The sequence below is a fragment of the Vulpes vulpes genome, chromosome 2 (assembly GCF_048418805.1).
Source record: "Vulpes vulpes isolate BD-2025 chromosome 2, VulVul3, whole genome shotgun sequence".
In the NCBI taxonomy this organism is placed as follows: Eukaryota; Metazoa; Chordata; class Mammalia; order Carnivora; family Canidae; genus Vulpes; species Vulpes vulpes.
Window position 1 is genome coordinate 119,329,655 of NC_132781.1, and position 25,062 is coordinate 119,354,716.

A 25,062-nucleotide genomic window follows, 5' to 3' on the forward strand; every position below is an offset into this window, starting at 1 on the left:
TTAGTTAGGATGATTTGTTTCCTTATTTAATATACTATCACCAGTGCATATTTTCCTTAACCCCATAGTAAAAAATAAGAAAATGCAGTTTATGTTCTGGCAACTAGTCACCAGTTCCATAAATTTCCTCTTACAAGTATGTCCTTTAATTTCAAATCCCCTTATATAAAACGCCCCCTCCCAAACTGACACAGATCTATATGCTATCAACTCAAACCCAAATTGTTTGCATTCTCAAGTGTTTACTTCAAGACTCACTCCTGCTCCTTGGCAATTTGCAGGGTGGGAGGGCCTTCTCTTTAGCAGGGATTGCAGTATTTGCCGAGAACTCTGCTACTACACATGCTACTTCAATAAAATACGGTGATCGTAACCTGAAAGCACACAACAGTATTTCTGACCTCCAAATTGTTCATGATCTCTACATTCAACTCTCAAACTCTCACCAAAACAAACAAGGTATAATTGTTAAGGAGGGAAGGGGAGAAGTAGGAGGAGGAAGACAAGGGATTATCTGACAAAGACCATTGGGTCTCAGTGGACCAGACCAGGGATTATGTGGTGATGTGTACCATGCATGTTCAGTCAGGAGCAACACACTGAAAACCAAAACAGAAGCTGTCCTTGGACAAGGCTCAATAAATGTTTTTACTATCTATTGCCCACTGCACAATACAGTTCCACAGCTCCCCTCAGGATCTCAGATAAAATCCTTAACAAAATAAAAAATTAGAAACTCCTAACTGGTCCTGACTTGTTATCATAAAACACTTAAGAGCACGAAATCAACATTAAAGAGCAGTCAACAGGATTCCTCAGAACAACGTCAGAGAGAGAAATTGCTGTTACCACCAAAGTTTTCCCCTCCTTATTAAGATACTTCACGATTCTTCTGATTGAAATGGCCACAGTTTAACATAGTGCCCAGATACACTGCCACTACTCCATGACAATTTGTCTCTTGAAGGACAAGGGCGGGGGGATGGGGTCAGAGGAGGAAAGCTTCAAAAAGTCAAAGGCATTGATCTAAAAAGATGAGGGCAGCAAAACTTCCTATGAGCTGTTCCACATTCTTTGCTTCTCAAAGCCTATCTAGAACCCCTTGGTAAACTGGTAAACATGCCAACTTCGACAACAGTTCAGGACATCTATCATAATTCAGTGACTACACAGCTCAGAGTCACACACACACAGCAAGCACCAAAATCAGCCTTAGTTGGGACAAAAGGAATAGCCACAAGACAAGCTAGCCCCAAATACTCCAGTATGAGGACGATGTGGTTTGAAATTTCTCTCTGAAAAATAAGTACTGGGTTCAGAGATGAGAAACAAAAGCCCGTAAGCTGATATGTCTTTGACTTTGGACAGGCGAGACCTCCACTCCGACTACGGAGATCCAGGGACTTCAGTGTTTTGTTTCTGATCACCTGCATTCCTGGGCTGCGCCCAACATCAGAAGGCTGAGAGATGCAGTCAACACATCCTGCCAGTAAGATGTCAGAGCTCGAACTTACAGCATTCAGCAGAAGTTGTTACTCTATGTCATTGTCATCACAATCAACGGATCTAGTAAAATCTCTCAGAAAACAGCGGAAAGATGGGTCTGCTCCCTTGTCCTGGAGGCTAAGAGAAGGCTGTGCTCACCGCCTCGCACAGATAGGCAATCACGGTGAAGAAAACCCCCGAGCCACACGGAGGACGAAAACAGTAGCAACAAAAGTCCAACTCTGCCTGCGCCAGCGGTGTGGATGAGCAGAACCCGGAGCCCGGGAGAGGCAGGAGGGGGCGGGGGCACCATTCCCTGGGAGAACTTGTGAGCGGAGGCCTTCACCATCTGAGAGTCTGGCCAGCTGCTCCTGCAGACCCTGGCCAGCCGGAATGAGGCAGGCTCGTGGGAGCTGGGCAGGCGAGGCCTCCGAGGGTCACTCCTGACTCACCGAGCCTCGGGCCAGCACCACCCGGACTTCTCCGTTTTTCCTGCCGCTACTGGGCTATGATGGCAGCTTTCCAGCTCCACATGCCATACATCAGCCGCAGATCGCTGCTGGCACAAGCCAGCGCCTTCCCCCGCCCCCCACCCCTGGCACACTTTGAGCCTGATCCTCCTTCTCCCCGACCCCAACCCCCTCACCCACCCGGGCCAGGCGCCCTGCCCAGGGGCGGCCCCACCCCCCAGCAGCCGGGCGCTGCCAGGCCTGGGCACCTGCAGCACCTCCCCGCCCCACCCCCATTTTCCACCACCTCGCCCCTCCCCCCTTTCCCTAGCAGAGGGAGGGGGCGACTCACCGCAGTCAGTGCACAGGATCTTGCCCACCTCTTTCTTGAGGTTTTTGCCGTTCGTGTCGATGGGGGCAAAGGCCGTCTTAAAGACTAAGGGCTGCTCCGTGGGCTCCAGGAAAAAGATGTAGCGCTGGTTCCTTTCGAGCGGCGCACAGGAGCCCACGCTGATCACCTGCTCGCGCTGCAGCCCCCCGCTCCGGAGCGGCCACTTGTCCAGCACCTTCACCAGCGCCACCCGACCCGAGGCGGGCGGCTCGCGGGTGCTGTTGGAGCCGGAGCCGCCGGCCGGGGCCAGCCCCTGTACCTTGCCCTCCACCACCACGGGCGCCTTGTATGCCTGGTCCTGCACCGACTTGAGGCTAGGCGAGTAGCAAGCGAGCGACACACCGAAGAGCAGCATGGAGAAGCCGGGGGCCGGGTCGTGCCTCATGCCGCCGGCGGCTGCGGCTCGAGAGCGGGCGGCGGCTCTCCGGGCTGCGGGGCTGCGGGGCTGCGGCTGCTGCGGCGGCCGCGGCTCTGGGGGCGCAGCGGGACGGGAGATGCTGCTGTTGCTGCTGCTCCTGCTGCTGCTGCCGCCGCCGCCGCTGCTGCTGCTGCTGCTCCTCTCGCTGCTGCTGCTGCTGCTGCTCCTCTCGCTGCTGCCGCTGCTGCTGCTGCTGTCGCTGTAGCTGCTGCACCGAGCCTTCTCCAGTGGCGGCGGCGGCAGCGCTGAGCAGCAAACCTGCCGCATCTGGCCAGGCCATTTGGGGGGCTCCGCCGCTCCGCCGCCGCCGCCTTGGGAGGGGAAACAGAGCCCGCTAGAAAACCGGAAACAGCGTAACGTTAGCGCCTCGTAGCCCTCCGCCGGCAGCCGGGGGAGGCGGCCCAGCCAGGGCAGGGGACAGGCGGCGGCGAGCCGGCCGCGATGCGCAGCGCGGAGCCGCGCGGCGCTCCCACCCTGCGCGCCAGGACCTGGAGGAGGATGCGGAGAATAGGACGCCCGCCCACTTGCTCTCTCGCGCCCCCTCTACCCCCGAACCCAGTGAGGAGCGCCGCTTCTGCAGGGGGAGCTCGAGACTGCACTGCTTTAGCGCCCGGTTTCTCGGCCCGCAGGGGCGCGGGAGGGATCGTTCTACCTTTGCTCCTGCGATTTATGGGCAGGACAGTGGGAGAGTACGTGGGGAGAGGGCGGAGTAGAGAAAAAGAATTCTGGCACTGTCCTATGAACGTGGGAGTGGGACACAGGGCGTGCCCCTGCCTTCGGCCAGCGGCTGGAACAGCCAGGGAGATTGCCACCTCCTAGGTTGTCCCCTTCCCCGGGAGGACCCCAGAGGCCCGCCCCTCATCGAGCCCACGTGTTCGGTCCCTGCCACCGCCTAGTGAGCTCTAGGGATTCAAGTGGAGGTGAAGAAGGATTCCAGTCCAGTCATTTTGGAAAGAGTTAGGGCGACGTGCAGTCTTGTCTCGGCATTGGGGACACCTAACTGAGCGTGGTGGCTGCAGCGGGTCCAGTCCCCGAGAGTCTTCTGGGCTTTCTGCACCGGCCAGGCAGGACCAGGCTACATGCTGTACAACCTCATCTTTTAAAAAGCTGTTCCCATGGGAAGTGGGGGCTTCTTGGGGGCCAACTCCAGAGCCAGAGCCTGTCAGGGCCAGAGGCTTCTCCGTAGGAAATGGTTGCCTTTTTAAAAGTCTGGTCCTTGCGAGGGGCAGGAAAGTTTGATCCACTGGAGCCAACGTCTGATTTTAAGAAGCAAATCCATCATCCATTCTCCTCCTGTCAGCTCCAGGGAGTTTTCAATTCCCAGAGTATATCCTTGAAGGATGTGGAGCTCAGGAATTCCACTCAGGTCTTGGAAAGTTTTATCCCTGCCTGGGCCCTGCAGGAAATGGGCCCAGGGATGTCTGGCTCAGGCTTAGACCGCTATTCTGGAAAGGAAGGACACAGCTAGACCTTTCTGCTGGCTAAGAAACACCTCAAACTTAATTTAATATCCAAAGCCAACAGCATCGTTTCTCCCACCCATTCCTATACTTGTTAATGGCAGCATTTGATACTTGGCCACCTGATCCATTCCAATAAGTCCCTTAGTCTCCTCTCATTCTGTTTTAGCCAATCAATCACCAAGTCTCTCTGCTGTACCTTTTAAAAAGTCTCCAGCATATCTAGCTCCTCTCCAACTCTGTTGTGAATGCCTTAGGTCTGAGTGTTCATCATCTCCCACCTGGACTACTGCAAAGCCTCCTAACTAGTTCCCCCACTGCCTGCCTCATCAGCCTCTTCCAGTCCTACCACTGTCAGAGTCATCCTTCTAAAAATAAAATGTAAATATGAGTTGGCTATGCCACTGCTCTCGGGAGTCAAGTCCAAACTCTTCAGCATGACTCTTCATGGGCTCCGTCCACCTAACCAGCTCCGTACTCTGGGAGCCAACCCTCTACCCTAGAAATTCAGCACAATGTGCTGTTTTGTGCTGTGCTTCTGCATATAGTGTCTCTCGCGTCCAAAAGCCTCACCTCAGCCTTGCCCATCTGGAAAGTGATTCTTACCCCAAGGCCCAGCTCAGCATTATACCTCATGCCTCCCTTCCTTACATCCACCTCCATCCCAAGCAATGATGTATGTGACATGATGGAATTAATCCCTTTCTCTTTCATGTAGCCATGTGCCTCATACATATTACTATTATGGCACTAACCTATACTAAAAGTAGCTGTTAGTAAGTCTGCATTAGAGCCATCAGACTAGGCACCTTAATGGCAGGACTATGTATGTCCTTTTAGTCTTCGGAGCCCATTATATCCAAATGGATGTCAGACACAGTGCCTGGCATAAAGTAAAGATCAGCAAATTTTCAGTGAAGAAAGGAGGGAAGGAAGAAAAGAATCAAAAATCTTTCTTGGTGCACCTAGGTGGCTCAGTGGTTGAGTGTCTGCTTTGGCTCAGGTCGTGATCCCGGGTTCCTGGGATCAAGTCCCACATAGGGCTCCCTGTGTGGAGCCTGCTTCTCCCTCTGCCTGTGTCTCTGCCTCTTTCTGTGTGTCTCTCATGAATAAATAAATAAAATCTTTTTTTTAAATATCCCTCTTTTTTCATCCCTCTTAAAGGCATCAGGCCAATTTTGTTGGTCCCTTCCACATCCACCTTTCCATTTTCATAGATCACTATCTCCTACGTCACAGAACATCACTGTGAGGAATAGTGCTAACTTCACCCCCTCATTTTCCAATGGAGCAAACAGTCCTAGGGAGGAGGAGGGACTTAGTCCCCCATTTCTGACAACAGAGTAGTGGTGAAGGGCTTGGCTCTGGAAGTCAAGCAGAGCTGGGTTTCAAACCAATTCTGTAATTTAGTAACTTTGGAACAAGCCTGTTTTTCTCCCTAGGTCTTAGTTTCCTCACCTGTATAATAGAGATAACAGTAGGGTCTACCTCATAAAGCCGGGTTTTGCTCATGTTCTTAATATCCAATTAATAAATATCCAATGAATGGCTCTCTGTGCCAATCCCAGAGACATGGCACTGCTGCTGGATATGCTGCAGGGAGCCAAACCAGCACTGTCCTTGCTCATAAAGCCCATATGGTTGAGAAGACAACAGTAAACAAGTAGACAAATAGGTAACTAATTAGGTAAAGCAGTTCATCTCCTGAAGGAAATAAACAGGATGAAACGATAGGGACTGATGGAAAGGGGAGAGGGCAGGTGTACTTGGATCCTAGAAAACTTCTCTGAGGAGATAACGTTTAAAACTGAGCTGAGGGCAGCCCCGGTGGCTCAGTGGTTTAGCGCCACCTTCAGCCCAGGGCATGATCCTGGAGACCCGGGATCGAGTCCCACGTCAGGCTCCCTGCGTGGAGCCTGCTTCTCCCTCTGCCTGTGTCTCTGCCTCTCTCTCTCTCTGTCTCTAATAAATAAATAAAATCTTTTAAAAAAAAAAGAAAAAAAACTGAGCTGAGAAGAATTTGAAGGATGTAGATTATGTGAGGTTACAAATGTAAAGTGCTTAGAACAATGCCTGATACAGAGTAGGGGCCAAAATTAATGTTGAATATCACCGATAACTTTATTCTACCAGTGGTTCCCCATATTAGCATTGAGAATCTCTAAGCGACATGTAGTTAATTATGTTTGGACTTTCTGTATATTAATAAATACAATCTAACTTTTCAATAGTAGATGGGACTGTGATGAATAAAAATACCCATTCTCTCTTTTTTTCACATATCCAGTTGAAAGTGTAAGACATTGTTAAGTATGAAGAACAGTGGAAAGATCTGCTATCGTTTTGTCTTTTGCTAAAGGACATATATGCAAGTATTTATAAAGCATAGATTACCTTTGAAAGGACACAGCAGAAATTGAAACAACAGTTGGCTCTGGGAAGGGCACTGCGTGGCAGAGTAGAGTGCAAGCTCTATTCCCTTTTGTACCTTGTGAATTTTCTATCAGGCTACTATACTATACTACCTACTCAGAAAACATGTTTGAGAGGATCCTCTAACTTCTTACCATTGCTAAATTTTTACCATGTAGGTTCTCAGTCAAAAGCTACTTAAGGGGCAGCCTGGGTGGCTCAGCGGTTTAGCGCCACCTTCAGCCCAGGGCCTGATCCTGGAGACCTGGGATTGAGTCCCACGTTGGGCTCCCTCAATGGAGCTTGCTTTTCCCTCTGCCTGTGTCTCTGCCTCTCTCTCTCTGTGTCTCTCATGAATAAATAAATAAATCTTTTTTTTTAAATAATTCCTGCTCCTCCCTCTGCCTCTTTCTTTTTGTGTCTCTTGTGAATAAATAAATAAAATCTTTAAAAAAATTTTTTTAAGCTACTTAAAATAGAACTGTTATTTTATGGGATTCCTTGAAATTATTTTTGCCTTCAAATTAGATTCTCATGCTAAAAAGAGTTGGGAATTAGTGCATTAAAATTTTACCCTCTTTAGAATGCAAGTTAAGTTTTGAGAACCCAACAGACTACTAGAATTCCTGTGCTCACAGAAGGGGGGACTTAGGCAGAGATTTCTAAGGAGAAGAGAAATACCTGTCCAGGCTTTCTCAGGGTGTGATGTATATGAGGATAAGCTTCCAGAATTAATCTCAAGCATTTTGTGTGGAAAAATACAGTATTTGGTTTCCTAGGACAGCCCAATTCTATATTGGCTCTTTCCTGGGGATCAAAGTGAATTAGTACATATGTTTTAGAAAATAAATCTTGATATTCTGAACCTGCTAACTATTCATCATAATTCAGTAATTGATAGTAAAAATAATAATAGCCACATTTATTAATGGCCTATTGTTTGTTGGGAGCTTCATGTTTATATTTCCATAACTCAACAGCTTTGCATTTTACAAATTGAGGAGACTTATAGAGGTTTAATAACTCACCCAAATGACAGGCAGAGTTGGGATTCCCATCCAGGCTTGTCCATTGCCAAAACACTTGCTTTGTGCACACCACCTCCACGGCTCTCTGCCTCACTGCATTGTCGTCTGAAAGGTCTCTGATTTCTCCCAACTACTTCCACCAGTGGCACACTATTTGAAATTTACACCACTAGAGAACAAGGGTTGTAAGTATCACTTTACAAAAAAGATGAGGAAAATTGAGACACTGAGAATTGAAGTGACTTTCTGAAGATCACAAAGCCATGGGTAGGGCCAAGATTTATCACAAACTCAAGCTCACATTTTTGGGAGCTTCTCGGTCAGTTTTATTTTTTTTCTTTCATTTGCTTTTTATTTTTTCAGCTTTATGGAGGTACAATTGACAAAACTGTAACATATTTAAAGTGTACAAGGCAATGATTTGATAGACATATACGTTGTAGAAGGATTCCTAGAATTGAGTTAATTGCTACATCCATCACCCCATATATTTACTTTGTTTTTTTGGTAAGAACATTTAAATTCCATTAATAAATTTTGATTATACAATACAGTGTAATCAACTATAGTCACCATGTATACATTAGATCCTAAGAGCTTATTCATTTTATAACTGAGAGTTTGTACCCATTTACCAATCTCTCCTCAGCCCAAGGCAACCATCATTCTATTCTTTCTATAAGTCTGACCTGCAATTCATTTTATCTCATTGTTTTATTTTGTCTTGGTTTGTTTTGTTTTGAGATTCCACATAGAAATGATACCATGTAGTATTTGTCTTTCTGTCTGGCTCATTTCACCTAGCATAATACACTCTAGATTCACTCATGGTGTTGCCAATGGCAGCATTTTCTTCTTTTTTAAGACTGAATAACAATTTTATAAAGAGAGATATATCACATCTTTATCCAGTCATTCATTGATGGACATTGGGGTGTTTCTATACCGTGGCTATTGTGAACAATACTGCAATGAACATGGGAGCATAGATATCTCTTCAAGGTAATAAATTTGTTTCTTTTGGATCAAGCTTACACTTTTGAAAAGAATAACACGAAAAAATGGAAAGCCAGACCTGTTGACTACACCATGGCTCCCCACCAGGTTCTGAAAAAACTGGTTCATGGTAGCAGTGGGCTGTGTCACTATATAATAATCACTGAGAATAAAAACAGAAGTAGACAGAATGGTATAGACATTCTGAATTCAAGATAGAACACCCACATGAAAAGTTTGGCTTCTTCTTCCAGTCCCTCCTACACAAGATGGGCTTCTTCCAGCTTTAGTTGATTCAGTGGCCAGAAATGGCCACTCGACCAGGTTATATGAGTCGCTCTGACCAGGAGACCTGGCTTGTCAAGGAGATGTGTATGGTCTCTGTGTGGTCACCAAGTCTCACTTATCAAGCTAAACACTACAGGACAGTCTCGTTTTCTAAATAAAGGCATTTTGTAAACTTCATTTTTCTGCTTTTGAGATCTGTTTTCTAAATTTGGCTTCCAGAGTCACTCTTGGGTTCTGTGTGGTTAATTTCTTTTCCTCCAAGGATTTTAAAACAAGGGACGGAATAGAAAACAGATACTGAGAATCCGAGAATATTAGCACTGGGAAGGAATTTAGTGGCAATGTAGCCTGATAGCCTTCTTTCACGGAGGTAGACAGAGGCCATAGAGATGAGGTGATTTGCTCAATGTCACAAAGCCTAGTTAGTGGCAAAGACGGCTCTAAAAACCCAACTCCTTACCTGTTGCTATTTTGTCCACGGTTCAAAATCCTGGCCCCACCCCTACCAGAATGTGAGCTTGAGCAGGTCACTTCACCTTTCTAAGCCTGTGTTTCCTCCCCACAATTATATTGAGGTGACAGTGTATCTACAATGTAGGGGTTTTTGAGGATTCAGTGAGATAATCCCTGCAACAAGCTTTACAGTATCCAGCACAGAGTAACTGGCTTAGCATGTGGGCCCCAGGCTCATATGGTCTACATCTGAATTCCAGCTCTGCCACTTGCTTCACTGACATTCTGGCCTAGTTACTTCACTTCTCTGCATCTCAGTTGCCTCAACTGTAAACTGGGTAGGGTGATAACATGTTCTACCTCGCTATGATTATAGTGAGTCTTAAATATAATAATATATGTAGCCTACTTAAAATAATGCCTGGCCTATGTTAGCTATTATTACTCTGCCTAGACTAACCACTTTTCTTACTTTAAGTAGCTGGACTTTACCTGAGCTGAACATTTTAAAACTAGCCATTTTCATATTTTTTAAAAGATTTTGTTTATTATTTATTTATTCATGAAAGACAAAGAGAAAGAGAGAGAGAGAGAGAGAGAGGGAGGGAGAGGCAGAGACACAGCCAGAGGGAGAAGCAGGCTCCATGCAGGGAGCCTGATGTGGGACTCAATCCTGGTTCTCCAGGATCACGCCCTGGGCCAAAGGCAGCTCTAAACCGCTGAGCCACCGGGCTGCCCTATTTTCATGTGTTTTGAACACATGCTAAAAATCTTAAGATTTTAGAACCTTAGAGCCTAAGGTTCTACTTGATATATGCATGCATGTATGCATGTATGCATTTCTAAGAAGCCACATCATTGAAAGACCCAGCTCCCAATGAAGAGAGGACATGATTCAATAATTACTAGCCTAGGGCTATGTCAGGAGTCCAAGGGCTTCTACTCTCCAATTTCCTGAAAAGGGCAGCAACCCCTCTGTCTGAGTTCTTCCATCTGGGATAATAGTACTTATTTCTTCATAAAGTGCTTGGAGACCTTTAGATGAAAAGTGCTATATGAGCACAAATTATTATCTCTTTTCCAGATACCACTTTTAGATTCAAATCCAGAAACTCGCTAAAATAGACCACAGCAGAGGTATAATCTGAACACAGATATTCTGGTCTGTATTATCAGACCTGATCAGATAATCTGTTCACACTTCACACCATCATTAGTTTTCTTTTACATGGCAGAGCATATCTAATTGGTACTGGGGAAAAATGAAATGTCCTCAAGCTGGATGTCTTTGCTGGTTAACATTCAGAGATTTTGCTTCCCTCTGTTTTCCTGATTTGTGTATTTGGAATCCTCTCCTGAGGTCAACAGAAACTCTGAGGTTGATTCAGCTCTGGGGGCATAAAGCAGGCCAAGAAGAAGAAAGTGTTCTCTTATTCCCAAATCCTTGGGCTACTGTATCTTGGAGTGTCCAATTCAACCTTGTCTCTACCTCATAAATGGTCAAAAATGTTAATACTTCACCTTTCTTGAATTTTCATTCCAATTTATAAGCTCATTTATTCATTCTACCAGAAAGCATTTATTGAAAACCTACTATGCATACTGATGCTAAAGAAATAATTGTCAGGATTCCTGTTAGCTAGAGTTAAAAATTAGGCAAAATTAAAATCAAGAGGTAGCACTTGCTCTTGACCTCTCCCTGCCCACTGCCAACACACACACACACACACACACACACACATTTCTCCTGTAATGTCACCCACTTTGCCTCTCAGGCTCAGTGACCCTCCATTCTTTCAACTCTCTCAATTCTGAGGGCAGAAAGAGTTTGCTGGGAAAATGCTAGGTTCTCAATGTTTGCAGAATATGACAAGCTCAATTCCACTAAGGAGTTAATATCTATTAAGGCCTAATGCATTATCTCCTTAAGCTGTGCCTTAGTTTATAAAACATCCTACACTATTCATTCCAAAATGAAGTTACTTATTCCCAAAAAGGTTTCATTCATCCCTTCTTTCAAAAAATCCATTTGATTCATATTTATTTTGCATTTATCACTCAAAACTATTTTTAGTGCCTACTCTGGACCAAGCTTTATATGAGACACTGAGAAGACAAGTGTAAATAAGACATGTGAGATCTCTGCTCTTGAAGTGCTTATACTCTGAAAGGGGGTAGATGCTAAAAAGGAAACAACGACATAAAACATTTTAGGAAGACAAAGAAAAGAGAAAGAGATTTTGTGAGTATGATTAGATTGGACATGACTTGGACAGACTGCCACTTGCAGGGATGGTGATGGTCTCTCTACAAAGGCAGTATTTGAGCTAAGATCTGAAGGAGGAAGAGGAGTTGTCACACAAAACTCCAGGGGCAGAGCGTTTGAGGCAGAGGGAAGAACAGCATACAAGAGGCAATAACAAACTCAACATGATCAAAGTATGGAAGGAAGGCCAGTGAGGTTGGAAATTGTTATAGTAAGGGGGAAAGGGTGGCATGGAATGAGGTTAGGGTGATCAGTAGGGATCAGACTAGGCTGAGCCTTGTACACTACAGTAGGTTTGGATTTTATTCTAAGTACAATGGGAGGTCATTGGGGGACTTGAGTGAGCGGAAAGACATGGTCTGGTGTACGTACAAAAGAGATGCACTCTTAAATATGGGGCAGACTGTAATGATTGTAAGAGTGGAAGCAAATAGAGCAGTTAGGAAGCTGTTACAGTAGTGTGGGTAGGAGGTGACAGTGGCTTAGACTGAGGTAGTGGCAGAGGAGATGAAAAATGGATGGAATTCAAAATGTAATTTAAAGGTAGAACCAACAAGACTTGCTAGAAGATTGGGTGAAGTGAGTACAGAAAATAAAGCAATTGAGGATGACTCAAATTTTGGCTTGAGTAACTGGACAGATCGGGATGGGAAACTCAGCAAGTAACATAAAAGGGTTGGAGGAAATAGACAATTCTAGTTTTGACATGCTAACATCTCAGATACCTATTAGACATGAGGGTGGGAATTCACATATCAGCTGCATAGATTAAGTGTGGACCTCAAGCGAGAGGTTGGAGTTCAAGGTCTGAGCTGGGGAGTCAACACATGGATGTTATGTAAAGCTATGGAACTGAATAATGATGAAATGAGAAATTTGGTAGAGAAAATGATCTAGAACTACTGTCCAATAGAGATATATGTGAGACCCTATGTAATTTTGAATTTTCTTATAGCCTCATTTAAAAAGTAAAAAGAAACAAATGAAATGAATTTTAATAACCCAAAATATCCAGGGGGCACCTGAGTGGCTCAGTCAGTTGGGTGTCACTCTTGATTTTGGCTTGGGTCATGACCTTGGGGTTATGGAATCAAGTCCTGCATGGGGCTCCGTGCTACGTGTGGAGCATGCTTAAGATTCTCTCTCTTCTTTTACTTCTGCCCCTCTCCCTGTGCTCTCCCTCTCTAAAAATAAAAACCCAAATATACGCAAAGTATTATTTCAATAGATACTCATATAATACATTTTAATGAGATATTTTATATGCTTTTTTCACATTTAAGCTTTTGAAATTCAGAGCACATTTTATACTTAAAGAAAATCTTATTTCACACTAGCCACATGTGGGTGGCTCAAGTCTAGAACTTAGCCCCGGAGCAACCCAACATTTAGAGATTGAATAGAGGGGGATGAGCCAGGAAAGGAGACTGAGCAAATGGAAGCCAAGAAGAAAGTATTTTAAAGACAAACCAGTCATCTGTATCCAATGTTTATAAGAGGCTGAGGATGAGAAAGAGCAATAGAATTTACCAACATGGAGTTCGTTTGTGACCTTGACTAAAGTTTTTTCAGTGGAGTGATGGCTTCCTTCCAGTAAGCCAGGATGGAGTCAATGAAAGGTAAGGAAGTAGTGACAGCCAGTAAAAACAACTTTTTCAAAAAGTTTTGCTGGGCAGACAAGCAGAGTAATGAAGCACTAGCTGGGAGGGGAATGTAAAGTCAAGGGAATGTTCTTACCAAAACAGGAGATGGCAAAGGATGCTTCTACACTGATGGGAATGTTCCAATAAGGAGAAAGAAATTGTTGTGGGAGAAAGGGCATAACTGAAGAGGGAGGTTCTTTGGAAGACAAGAGAAGATGAGCACAAGAGCACAGAGAAGGGGGCTGCTCTTTGAGATGAAAAGTGATCCTTCCATTATAACTGGAATGAAGACAGGAATGTAGATACAATGTCAAAGTAAAGAAACAGATTAGCTTATAGATTTGGGTAACAAAAATCTTCATCTTAACATAAAGCTCAAGCCATAAGCAAAACAAAACAACAACAGCAAAAGATGCATATTTGAGAAATGCAAGCCAAAAAGTAAAATGGTAGTATGTATGTGGGAAGGGAAAGATGGACAACTGTATTCTTTCTCTCTCTTTAAAAATAACAATTTGATTAATATAAGAGAAGACTGTACATTTTTCGGGGTCTGAAATGTTGGTGTCCAAGCTCCAAAGTACCCCTTTCTCTGGATCAAGCTACCTAGGAAACCCATCTAGTAGTCACAAGGTTGCTTGATGATCAATCCCAAGGCAATGAATAATCCTGAGGTCATTTCGAGCTGTGAAAACACTAGATAAGCTATCTCTGATACATATAACAGGGTATGCATGTCTGTCATATTCAGAGTCTCTCTCTCTCTCCAAATGGTATTGGAAAAAGTGATAAAATTTCATGATGCAATCTGTGGGACAGTCTACCTGAAGCCTATTTAATCTTATACCTATTTGGAAGTCCAGGCTTCTTCCATGCATTTAAGAAATTTGGAAGACTACCAGGGGGGAAATATATCAAGCAGGATCTCAACAAGGAAATAAAATTGTACTTGAAACAATTTGGAATTGTTTATTTACAATAAACAATTTACAAGGATCCTATTTACAAGGATGTGGGCAGATCTAAAAGAAACAAAAGGTAAGTAGAGGCACCCAGGGACTGGGAAGAGTTTGTTAAAACCTTCCCTTCCCTGGACATGCAGGGGCAAGGTGAGGAAGCAGTTATAGGATCCCAGTGAGTGCTGGAACAATGTGGGGGGTGTTGTTGGCAGTCACTACAAGAACCTGGCACCAAAGTAGGGGGGAAAGAAGAGAAGAAATCCCCAATATCTTTCTTCCTCTTCTGCCTAGCCCTATGCAAGATTCTGCTGAACCCAATGGAAGCCAGAGGTGATATCCCACAGAGGTTGGTGCTCCAGTGTTCAGAGCAGCACTGGGTGGGTGGAGAGTGAATCTGGTGGGAGGTGGGGTGGTATGTGGAAATGGTGGCACGCTGAGTATAATTAGCACTAGAAGAGGAGATATACTTACATGAAACAATTAAACAACTGAATAGAAATATCAACTATCAACTATGTATGGAGCACTAAGTATGTGATAGAGTTGAGGGGAGGGGAGGAGAGAAAGCCAAATAAAACTAGAATTGACAATCAGGCTAAAGTAACTCTGAGGTTTCAAGCTTTCATTGACCTTTCTTACTAGAACAGAGATTTGGAGGAGTGAGGGTTGATTATTTTGTCCTTCATTTTATTAAAGAAAGGGGTTTATTTCCCCTTTATTATGTATAAGGCAAAAAAAAATCCTAAAAGTAGAAACATTTGTTTGATAGCTTAGAAAAGAAATCCTGTGCAGATTTTCATATCCTATCATTCTCAGTTCTTCTGCCCCCACCTCCTTCCCCCTGCACCTCTGGAAAGAGGCCTAAACCTCCAGGAGACACTGCCTTACTGAGGCTTAAATGTAGACAAAAGCTTGATGCAGACATTTGAGGTCACTAATCTTCTGTCACCATATGGACACAATCAAACAGAAAGCAATACAGCATTGTGGTGAAGAAGGTAGGCTCCAAAGTCAGATTGCTTGGATTTAAATGCTTCCTCTACTACTTACCTTGGTAAGTGACTCCTCTTTTCCTCTGAGCCATCTGTGAATGGGGGGAATAATAGTACTTATTCCGAGGGTCATCTTAAGAGGATTATATAAGATACTTCACATAAAGTACTTTGGATATTGTCTGGCCTATAGTGAATGCTTAAGAAGAGTCTTATTGTTAATAAAGCCAATTTTCTGATTCCAAAGTACTCTGTAGCCAACTGTAATGCTCTGTAATAACCTGGCCTTGCTTTCCTGTCCGCATCTTTAGATCATTCTCTAGAAACCTCTCTCTATCTCTCTGTCTCTCTGTCTCTCTCTCTGTCTCTCTCTCTCTCTCACACACACACACACACAGTAGATAGTGGAGGCATCATTTATACCAAAGGTATATGGATATTTTTAAATTCATTCATGTACTGATTTATTTATTGAATGTCTATTGTGTTCCAGCTACTGGACTAGGTGCTGAGCATAACATAAAAGTAAGAAAAAACAAACTTAGCCTTTGCCCCTAGAAGCTTGTGATCCAATGAGGGATAGAGACATTAATCAAATTACTACAAATAAAAGCTATGATAGGGCTATGTCCATTACTGAATTATGATATTGCAGCTCAGTTTTTTTTTTCAGATTCTAGAGAAAAAGGTGAGCAGAATTTTGTGAGCAACAAGTGAGACAGCAGGCTGTCCTGTCCAATATGGTAGCCATTACCCACATGTTGCTATTCAAAAATTAACTGTAAGCAATTAAAACTAAATGAAATTTTAAATTCTGTTCCTCATTGTACTAGCCACACTTCAAGCGCTCAATCACCATATATGACTAGAGGTTACTATATTAAACAGTGAAAATATAGATTTCCATCATTTTAGAAAGTTTTATTAGACATGCTCTGCAGGAGGCCTCAGATATGAAAGAAAATCCTAAGGTCTGGAAAGGGGATTTTGCAGGAAAAAGTAGGAAAAGTGTGGGGCACCTGGGTGGCTCAGTGGTTGAGCATCTGCCTTCAGCTCAGGGCATGATCCTGGGGTCCTGGGATGGAGTCCCACGTCGGTCTCCCCACAGGGAGCCTGCTTCTCCCTCTGCCTCTGCCTCTGCCTCTCTCTCTGTGTCTCTCATGAGCAAATAAATAAAACCTTAAAAAAAAAAAGTAGAGAAAGTGTTATACAATACAGAAACTGTGGCAGAGATAAAGTTTTCCAAGTCAGAACCATAATTTCTAGTAAACATAACAATGCAGGTATACTCCAAGGTCTACAGTATCACATGGACTGTCTCCCCTACCAACTACCTCCTGACCAAAATGACATTTTTTTAGTGGAACTTTCTATTCAATTTCAGGTATTTTTAAAAATATTTTATTTATTCATTTGAGAGAGAGTGAGAGAGCACAAGAGCGAGGGGAGGAGCAGAGGGAGAGGGAGAAGCAGACTCCCCACTGAGCAGGAAGCCCAATGTGAGGCTCAAGGCTCGCTGGAGGCTTGAGGCTCAATCCCAGGACCCCGAGACCTTGACCTGAGCCAAAGGCAGATGCTTAACTGACTGAGATACCTAGGTACCCCTCGGGTATTTTTTAGTATGCAATTTTGTGATATACATCCAGGGAAAAACAGAATGCCTTTTAAAATGAATTATAAAGCTTACAATTCAGGTGTTTTTGAAATGGAAAACTCTAGAGGCTAAGTGGCTCTTCCTAGAAGCTACATTTTTAAAAATTTATTTTCTATTTTTTTAAAGATTTTATATATTTATTCATGATAGACATAGAGAGAGGCAGAGACACAAGCAGAGGGAGGACATTTTTTTTTTAATCAATCAGTTAGCTCTGTTTTATATTTTCCTGACTCCACTGTTTCTTACTCAGGAACATACAACTTTTTCAGCTCTCCTTTTCACCATTCTCTCAGGAACACAAAGCTTTGAGTATAATTTCACATTGACTGTGTTCATATCCATGGAGTTCAGAAGCAAGAGCTCTTCATTTCCCCTGTGGGTGATCATTTTTTCAATGTTCCCCTTATTTTTTTTATATGACAAGAACATCCAAAAAATGCCATAACTGGTATTGGGGAAAAAATAAGGCTTTAAAATTTTGTAGTCAGGATAAATCTGCCATGTGCACAGAAAAAGAAGAGGAGTCTTGGTGACAGGTGGCATTTTTTAAAAAGATTTTATTTATTTATTTATTTGTTTATTTATTTATGAGAGAGAGAGAGAGAGAGAGAGCGAGCAAGAGATAGACCATGAGTAGGGGGAGTGGCAGAGGGAGAAGTTGACTCCCTGCAGAGCAGGGAGCCCTACACAGGGTTTGATCCCAGGACTCCTGGATCATGACCTGAGCTGAAGGCAGATGTTTAACTGACTGAGGCACCCAGACACCCCAAGGTGGCACTTATCTACCTGGATAAAGAGATGCAAGTCACCAAAGGAAAAATAAAGCTTTGCTTATTTTCTGGGTCTGAGAAAAATCACAGCTGTTGTTGCTATTGTTAAGAATACTTGGGGCAGGGGATCCCTGGGTGGCTCAGTGGTTTAGTGCCTACCTTCGGCCCAGGGTGTGATCCTGGAGTCCCGGGATCAAGTCCCATGTCGGGCTCCCTGCATGGAGCCTGCTTCTCCCTCTGCCTGCTTCTCTACCTCTCTCTCTCTCTGTGTGTCTCTCATGAATAAATAAGTAAAATATTTTTTAAAAAATTTTAAAAAAAGAATACTTGGGGCACCTGGGTGGCTCAGTCCATTAAGCATCTGACTCTTCATGGTTAGTGGGAAGGAGCCTCTCATCCACTCCATGCTCCTGGGGGATCCTGCTTGGAGAGTCTCTCCCTCTGCCTCTCCCCCTACCCATACACTCTTTCTCTCACTCTCTCTAAAATAAATGAATAAATCTTTTTAAAAAAATTCTTATCTGACAGTTTTAATTAACAAGACAAATTATGGATATGGCTTCCCAGCTATAGATTTTATCGGTAAATTTTAAAATGTGGTCCCAAAAGCTGAAAACTACCCTTGTATTGAATGCCTTCCAAACAGCCAAGCAGTTTGACATGTAAGATGTCCTTCTCCCTTAAGGCCACCATACTGTGAGGAAGCCCAAGCATCTGTGTGGAAAGAGCCACATGCAGAAGAGCAGGGCCCCTGGCTGACAGCCCCAGCTAAGCTTCCTGCTAGCAGCCAGCACCAACTGCCAGCCATGAGAGTGAGGCCATCTGGGACATTCCACCATTCTCCGCACCTCAGCCAAACCACATGAAACAGAAGAACCACCCGATTTCCAAAATGGTGAGAAATAGTAAGTTGTTTTAATAAGCCCATAAATTTGGAAGTAGTTTGTTAAAAGGCAAGTGATATTAAAACAGTATCTTAAAAAAAAAAACAGTATCTTAGGCAAGAATATCTAGAGACTATGTAGCTTACTTCCTTTGTGTACCTTATAGGTAATGGTAAGCACATAGTTTGTTTTGATGAACTCAACTACGTTGTGGTAGAAGAAAGAAAACTGACTGGCCTTCCCCCTTCTTCCCACTATGAAGCACACCAACATTTCCATGCCTGGACTCACTCTCTGCCTTTCCTCTCTCACATTGGAACAACTGTTCCTGTTCCTATCAAAAGCCAACATTGCCAGTTGTGTTCCAGATCCTCTCTTTTCTTGCCTTTTCAAGCACCACTCAGTTATCTTTTTCTGGTGCTTCATCATCAACGTTTTCCCATCTTTTGACTCATTCCCATCAGAGACAAACATACCTTTATATCATCTATTAAAAGAAAAAAAAAACTTCTCTGACTTCATATTCCCTTCACCTATTGTCTCCTTTTCTTGTTTCCATTCATAGCAAAACTTCCTGAATTAGGTGTCTCCACTTTCTTTTTTCTTTTTTTAATGACTTATTTCTTTATTTAAGAGAGAGCAGGGGGAGGTGCAGAGGGAGAAAGAGAGAGAGAATCTCAAGCAGATTCCCTGCTGAGCATAGAGCATGATGTGGGGCTCGATCCCATAACCTCACGAGCAAGACCTGAGCAGAAATTAAAAGTTGGATGCTTAACGGACTGAGCCACCCAGGTGCCCCAACTGTCTCCACTTTTCATCTACTATGACCCCAACCCACTCCCAATGGGTTTCTATCCACACCATTTCACTTAAAGTCTCCTTTCTGGCTCTCCTCTTCTGATCAGACTCAAATTGTTAGTATTTCCCAGGCATCAGTACCGAGGATGAATTAATTCTCTCAAGAAACACAAAGGAGGGGGATCCCGGGGTGGCTTAGTGGTTTAGTGCCTGCCTTTGGCCCAGGGCGTGATCCTGGAGACCCGAGATCAAGTCCCACATTGGGCTCCCGGCATGGAGCCTGCTTCTCCCTCTGCCTGTGTCTCTGCCTGTCTGTCTCTCTCTCTCTCTCTCTCTGTCTTTCATAAATGAATAAATTTTAAAAAATCTTTTAAAAAAAGAAACACAAAGATGATGGTGAGGAAGAGAGTTTCTTTTTTTTTTTAAGGAGGATTTTTAAATTTTTTTTTAATTTTTTATGCATTTATTTATTTATTTTTTGTGTTTTAAAGATTTATTTATTTATGATAGACATAGAGAGAGAGAGAGGCAGAGACACAGAAGGAGGGAGAAGCAGGCTCCATGCACCGGGAGCCCGACGTGGGATTCGATCCTGGGTCTCCAGGATCGCCCCCTGGGCCAAAGGCAGGCGCTAAACCGCTGAGCCACCCAGGGATCCCCAGGAAGAGAGTTTCTAAAGGATAAACGGGATCTTACCAGGAGGATGAGGAGAAAAGTATATCAGGCAAAGACAACCATAAAGTGGCATTCCTAAAAGGGTGCCAGTCCCTGGATAAATCATACCGTGTGTCCTCCTCCCTAAAATTTGTTGTGGATACCATCACCTTTGAATAAATAGCAGCAAAAGCCATGGAGGAAAAGTATAAACGAAACATAAAATTTAAATTTGGTTTGCAGAAGAGGAACAAGCAGTCAAGTTAGTCTTGGTGATGGGTTGTGTGTATGTATTTGAACTTCTATATACCAATACACACATGCATGTTCTTGTCTATCATCAATTGACCAACATTGAAATTATGATACAGTTAACTAAAAAATTACCTACACAAAACTTTTATAGAACCCACTCTTGCATAAAGAAAAGTGTAATAAATAAACTTCTAAATTTCATTTTGAGCAAGATAAAATAAATAAAATAACACAAATAACTCAATAACTCAAATGAATAAAAAAAAACATATTGAAAACTATGTCCTCCACTTTCTAAGTCTCTGTGTTCTCTCATCTGTGAAAGTGTGTTAATTAATTGCAATCTTTCTATTAAGGCTGTAATATATACATATGAAAAATATTGTTTGGAGCATAGGCAAAGGAGAAAAAGAAATAAAATTAAATCTACTGCCACTGTCTCTGGTCCAAGTTGGAACATCTGAATCAATTAATAAGTATACCACTATTTACTTGGCACTGTTAGATAAACAGAAATGTCCAAGGGCATGTAAAAGTAATTACCATATACAGTCAAGTAAAAATTGGAGAATTTTGCCCAGCAAATATATGTGCACTTATGAGATACACAGCCACTGTTACCTTAATCAATAGTTTTGACCTCAAGAAATCCACAATAGAAATAAGGCAAGAAAGTGTAAATGAAGTCCTGAGCTATGCCATAAAAACTGTAGGCACTATCCATGTTCTGAGGATGAAAGCAAAGTTAGTGGGACTCATGACCTCCAAAATGCCAATGTCCTTGTTACAATTTTGTATTATTTTTCAGAAGTTTATCCTCCTTTGTTAGAAAAAGAGAAAGTTTATTAATGAAAACTTGGAATATAGAGAAAAAGAGAAAAGAAAAAATCAATTGCTCATATTTCAAAGAATTATCTTCTAAGTGGTTTGTTTTTTAATATGAGACCCATTTGATGGGGCATCTGGGTGGCTTAGTTGGTTAAGCAACTGACTCTTGCTTTCAGCTTGGATCATGATCTTGGAGTCGTGGGATTGAGCTCCTGGACAGCCTCGGTGCTCAGCATGGAGTCCACTTGGGATTCTCTCTCTCCCTCTCCCTCTGACCCTCCCCCTGTGCACTCTCTCTCTCTCAGATGAACAAACAAACAAACAAACAAATAAATAAAATCTTTTAAAAAGAGAGCCATTTGAAAAAAAAAGTAAAATTAAATCCATTCTTCACACCACGTACAAGAATAAACACTAAGTGGATCAGAGCTTTAACTGTAAATAAATAAATACTATACATGTTCTAGAAGAAAATTTGGGTGAACTCCTCTTTAAATTCTGTATAGGGAAAGGCTTTCTAACTATAATTTTAAATATAGAGGCAAGAAAAATAAAACATTAATAAATTTGACCACATAAACATAACAATGTTTTGGTTTTTTTTTTAATTTTTTTATTTGTGATAGTCACAGAGAGAGAGAGAGGCAGAGACACAGGCAGAGGGAGAAGCAGGCTCCATGCACCGGGAGCCCGACGTGGGATTCGATCCCGGGTCTCCAGGATCGCGCCCTGGGCCAAAGGCAGGCGCCAAACTGCTGCGCCACCCAGGGATCCCCATAACAATGTTTTGTACAACAAAACATAGTAAGCAAAGTCAAAAGACAAATAACAAGATGGGATATAATAATCACAGTACGTATTACCAATAGAGGGCCAAGATTTTAAATTTACTTTTTAAAAACCTCCTTAATGAGAAGCCTGGGTGGCTCAGTGGTTGAGCGCCTGCCTTTGGCCCGGGGCATGATCCTAGAGTCCTGGGATCAAGTCCCACATCAGGCTCCCTGTATGGAGCCTGCTTCTCCCTCTGCCTATGTCTCTGCCTTTCTCGGTGTGTCTCTCATGAATAAATAAAGTCTTTTTTTAAAAACTCCTTAAAATGGAGAAAAAGAGGCATGAGGCATGAACAGAAAATTCACAAAGAAACACACAAAAATGGTTTTTAAATATATAAAAAGATGTTCAACTTCATACATAAAAGATATGTAAATTATGAAAGCATATTGAAGTATTTCTCACTCACTAGATTGGCAAAATATTAAAAGATTTTTAAAAATTTATTTATTCATAAGAGACACACACACAGGGAGGCAGAAACATAAGCAGAGGGAGAAGCAGGCTCCCCATGGGGGAGCCCAGGATCATGCCCTAAGCCACCCATGTACCCCACCCCCCCAAAAATTAAAAGTTTGACAAGACACTCTGTTGGTAAAGATATAGGAAAACAGAGGTTCTCATAGATTACTGGGGGAATGTGGCAAAACCATATAGAAAATTCCTGCCCTAACACAGCAATTTGATAAATTCAGCAAATTTATCCTGAATTACAATTCCAATAATATAAAAATATCCATGAACAAGAACATAAAAACACACATGAACATTGCAGCATTATTTGTAATTTCAAAATATTGGAAATTACCTAAATATCTAAGTGAAAAAGGTTATTTCAAAATGATAGTACAGGGATCCCTGGGTGGCGCAGCGGTTTGGCATCTGCCTTTGGCCTAGGGCGCGATCCGGGAGACCTCGGATCGAATCCCACGTCGGGCTCCCGGTGCATGGAGCCTGCTTCTCTCTCTGCTTCTCTCTGTCTTTCTGTGTGACTATCATAAATAAATAAAAAAAAATAAAAAAAAAAAAGATAGTACATCCATTCATTGGAGTATTATACAACTCTGAAGAAGGAGGAGGACAACGATCTCCATGAACTGATCTAGAATGATTTCCTGGACACATATTTTTAAGATTTTATTTATTTATTAGTGATAGTCATGGGGGGGTGGGGGTGGGGCAGAGACACAGGCAGAGGGAGAAGTAGGCTCCATGCAGCAAGCCCGACTTGGGACTTGATCCCAGGTCTCTAGGATCACGCCCTGGGCTGAAGGTGGCGCTAAACCGCTGAGCCACCGAGGCTGCCCGATTTCCAGGACATATTAAGTGCAAAAAGCAACATGCACAGGTGCCTGGGAGGCTCAGTAGGTAAGTGTCTGACTCTTGTTTCTGCTCAGTCATCATCTCATGGTTGTGAGATCTAGCTCTGTGTTGGGCTCTGTGCTGGGTATGTAGCCTACTTGCCCCTTGCCCTCTGCTCCTATTCCTGCCTTCTCCTCCCTCACCCCTTAAATAACCAAACAAACAAATAAATAAATAACATCTTTTCAAAAAAGCAAAAGAGCATATATAATATGCTACCTTTTGTATAAGGAGAAAGGAACAATAAGAAAATACACATTATCGGGCAGCCGGGGTGGCTCAGCGGTTTAGCGCCGCCTTCAGCCCAGGGCCTGATCCTGGGGACCCAGGATCCAGTTCCAGGTCGGGCTCCCTTTGTGGAGCCTGCTTCTCTCTTTGCCTGTGTCTCTGCCTCTCTCTCTCCCTGTGTCTCTCATGAATAAATAAATAAAATCTTAAAAAAAAAAAACCACATTACCATTACAAAGAGAAACCAAGGCAGGATAAACTAGAAATCAGTGAGGTGTGTTTCCCACAGGGAGTAAGGGTGGGAGAATGAATGGAAGGGACACAGAAGGGAGTCATCCTTCTCTGAGTGTAACTTTTTGTATAGTTTTGACTTTTAAAGTATGGTAATATCAAATATTAACATATTCAAAAATCTAATCAATAAGAAGGGAAGGCAAAACTAATGAAACAAATGGAGGCAATTTATTTCAAATGACTACTATAACCACAGTGAATGGGAAAAAAAATTGAGCAGAATGAACTAACCCAAGGAACTTATGAACACAATATATCCCAGTTTTGAAGAGGGTGGAGAGAGAAAAGTGCAAACAAATCCTTAACTCTTTAGTAAGGCTGTTCATTATCCTGTTATGGGCAAAGCATTCTGAAACTATTTTAGACGTAACCTAGGATTGAGCAAATGAGTAAATGTGTTGCTATTCTTGAGAGCCAAGTTTCTCACTGTAGAAGGGGCATGGAAGTATGGAATGGAGGAAGACAAGAAAGAATCCTGTGGAGATGGGCTGGACTTAAGGAAACTAATGTGAACTCGTGATTTCTAAAATGTGAATATAAAAATAAATAAATAAATAAAATGTGAATATGTGTGTGTATATATGTGTTTATGTATGTGCCCATGTATATTTATATGCCTGTATCTCCCTGATCTGGCTATTCAAAGTTTCAAAAAACAAATACAACCCAATAGCAATGAGCATGCCTAGTGCCCAGATCTTGGTTTCCAATACCATTCTCCACTCAAGAGAACCTGGACTCCTTCAAAAAATGGCCGGTTCTGGGGCTGGGGTAAGATAGGTACAATTGGAACCCAGAACATCTTATTATGCCAGAAAATAAGTGCTAAGAGATTATGGGAATGTGTTGCAAGGACTTGGGGACTAATTTGAAGAAGCTACCAGTGGCCAAATCTGGGACAATTTAAGCACCAAACTAAGTAAAAATGAATTAGAAACTTTTTAAAAATAGCAATCTAGGAGCCTACACCTATATCACTAAGAGATAGATGATAAATAGATAAATGAAGGAGAAAGGAGGTCTTTTACTCAGAACAGAATGCTGAGAGCCCAGAACCAACTTATCCACTATGCACAGTGTCTAAAACCCATGATACTTTTTTTTTAAGTTGGCTCCAGGCCCAACATGAGGTTTGAACTCAAAACTCAGAGATCAAGAGTTGCATGCTGTACTGACTAGACCAGCCAGGTGCCCCAAAGCCTGGGATAGTTTTAAAGGCCCATGAAAGTGTTTTGATTTTTATTTCTTTTAAAAGGAATCA

At 42.8% G+C, this 25,062-nt stretch overlaps 1 protein-coding gene across 1 annotated transcript in view; it reads right to left on the minus strand.

Annotated features, from left to right (window-relative positions):
• Positions 1–25,062, minus strand: part of NRG2 (neuregulin 2) — a 242,900-nt gene that overhangs the window by 176,320 nt on the left and 41,518 nt on the right. Inside the window, exons 9-13 of the mRNA XM_072749755.1 lie at positions 22,726–22,909; positions 16,260–16,419; positions 15,299–15,332; positions 7,644–7,812; positions 2,287–4,188 (exon numbers count right to left, since the gene is read on the minus strand). Coding sequence (XP_072605856.1) covers positions 2,287–3,010 — 724 coding nt within the window. The 5' untranslated portion in view covers positions 3,011–4,188; positions 7,644–7,812; positions 15,299–15,332; positions 16,260–16,419; positions 22,726–22,909. The remainder of the gene's footprint in view (positions 1–2,286; positions 4,189–7,643; positions 7,813–15,298; positions 15,333–16,259; positions 16,420–22,725; positions 22,910–25,062) is intronic.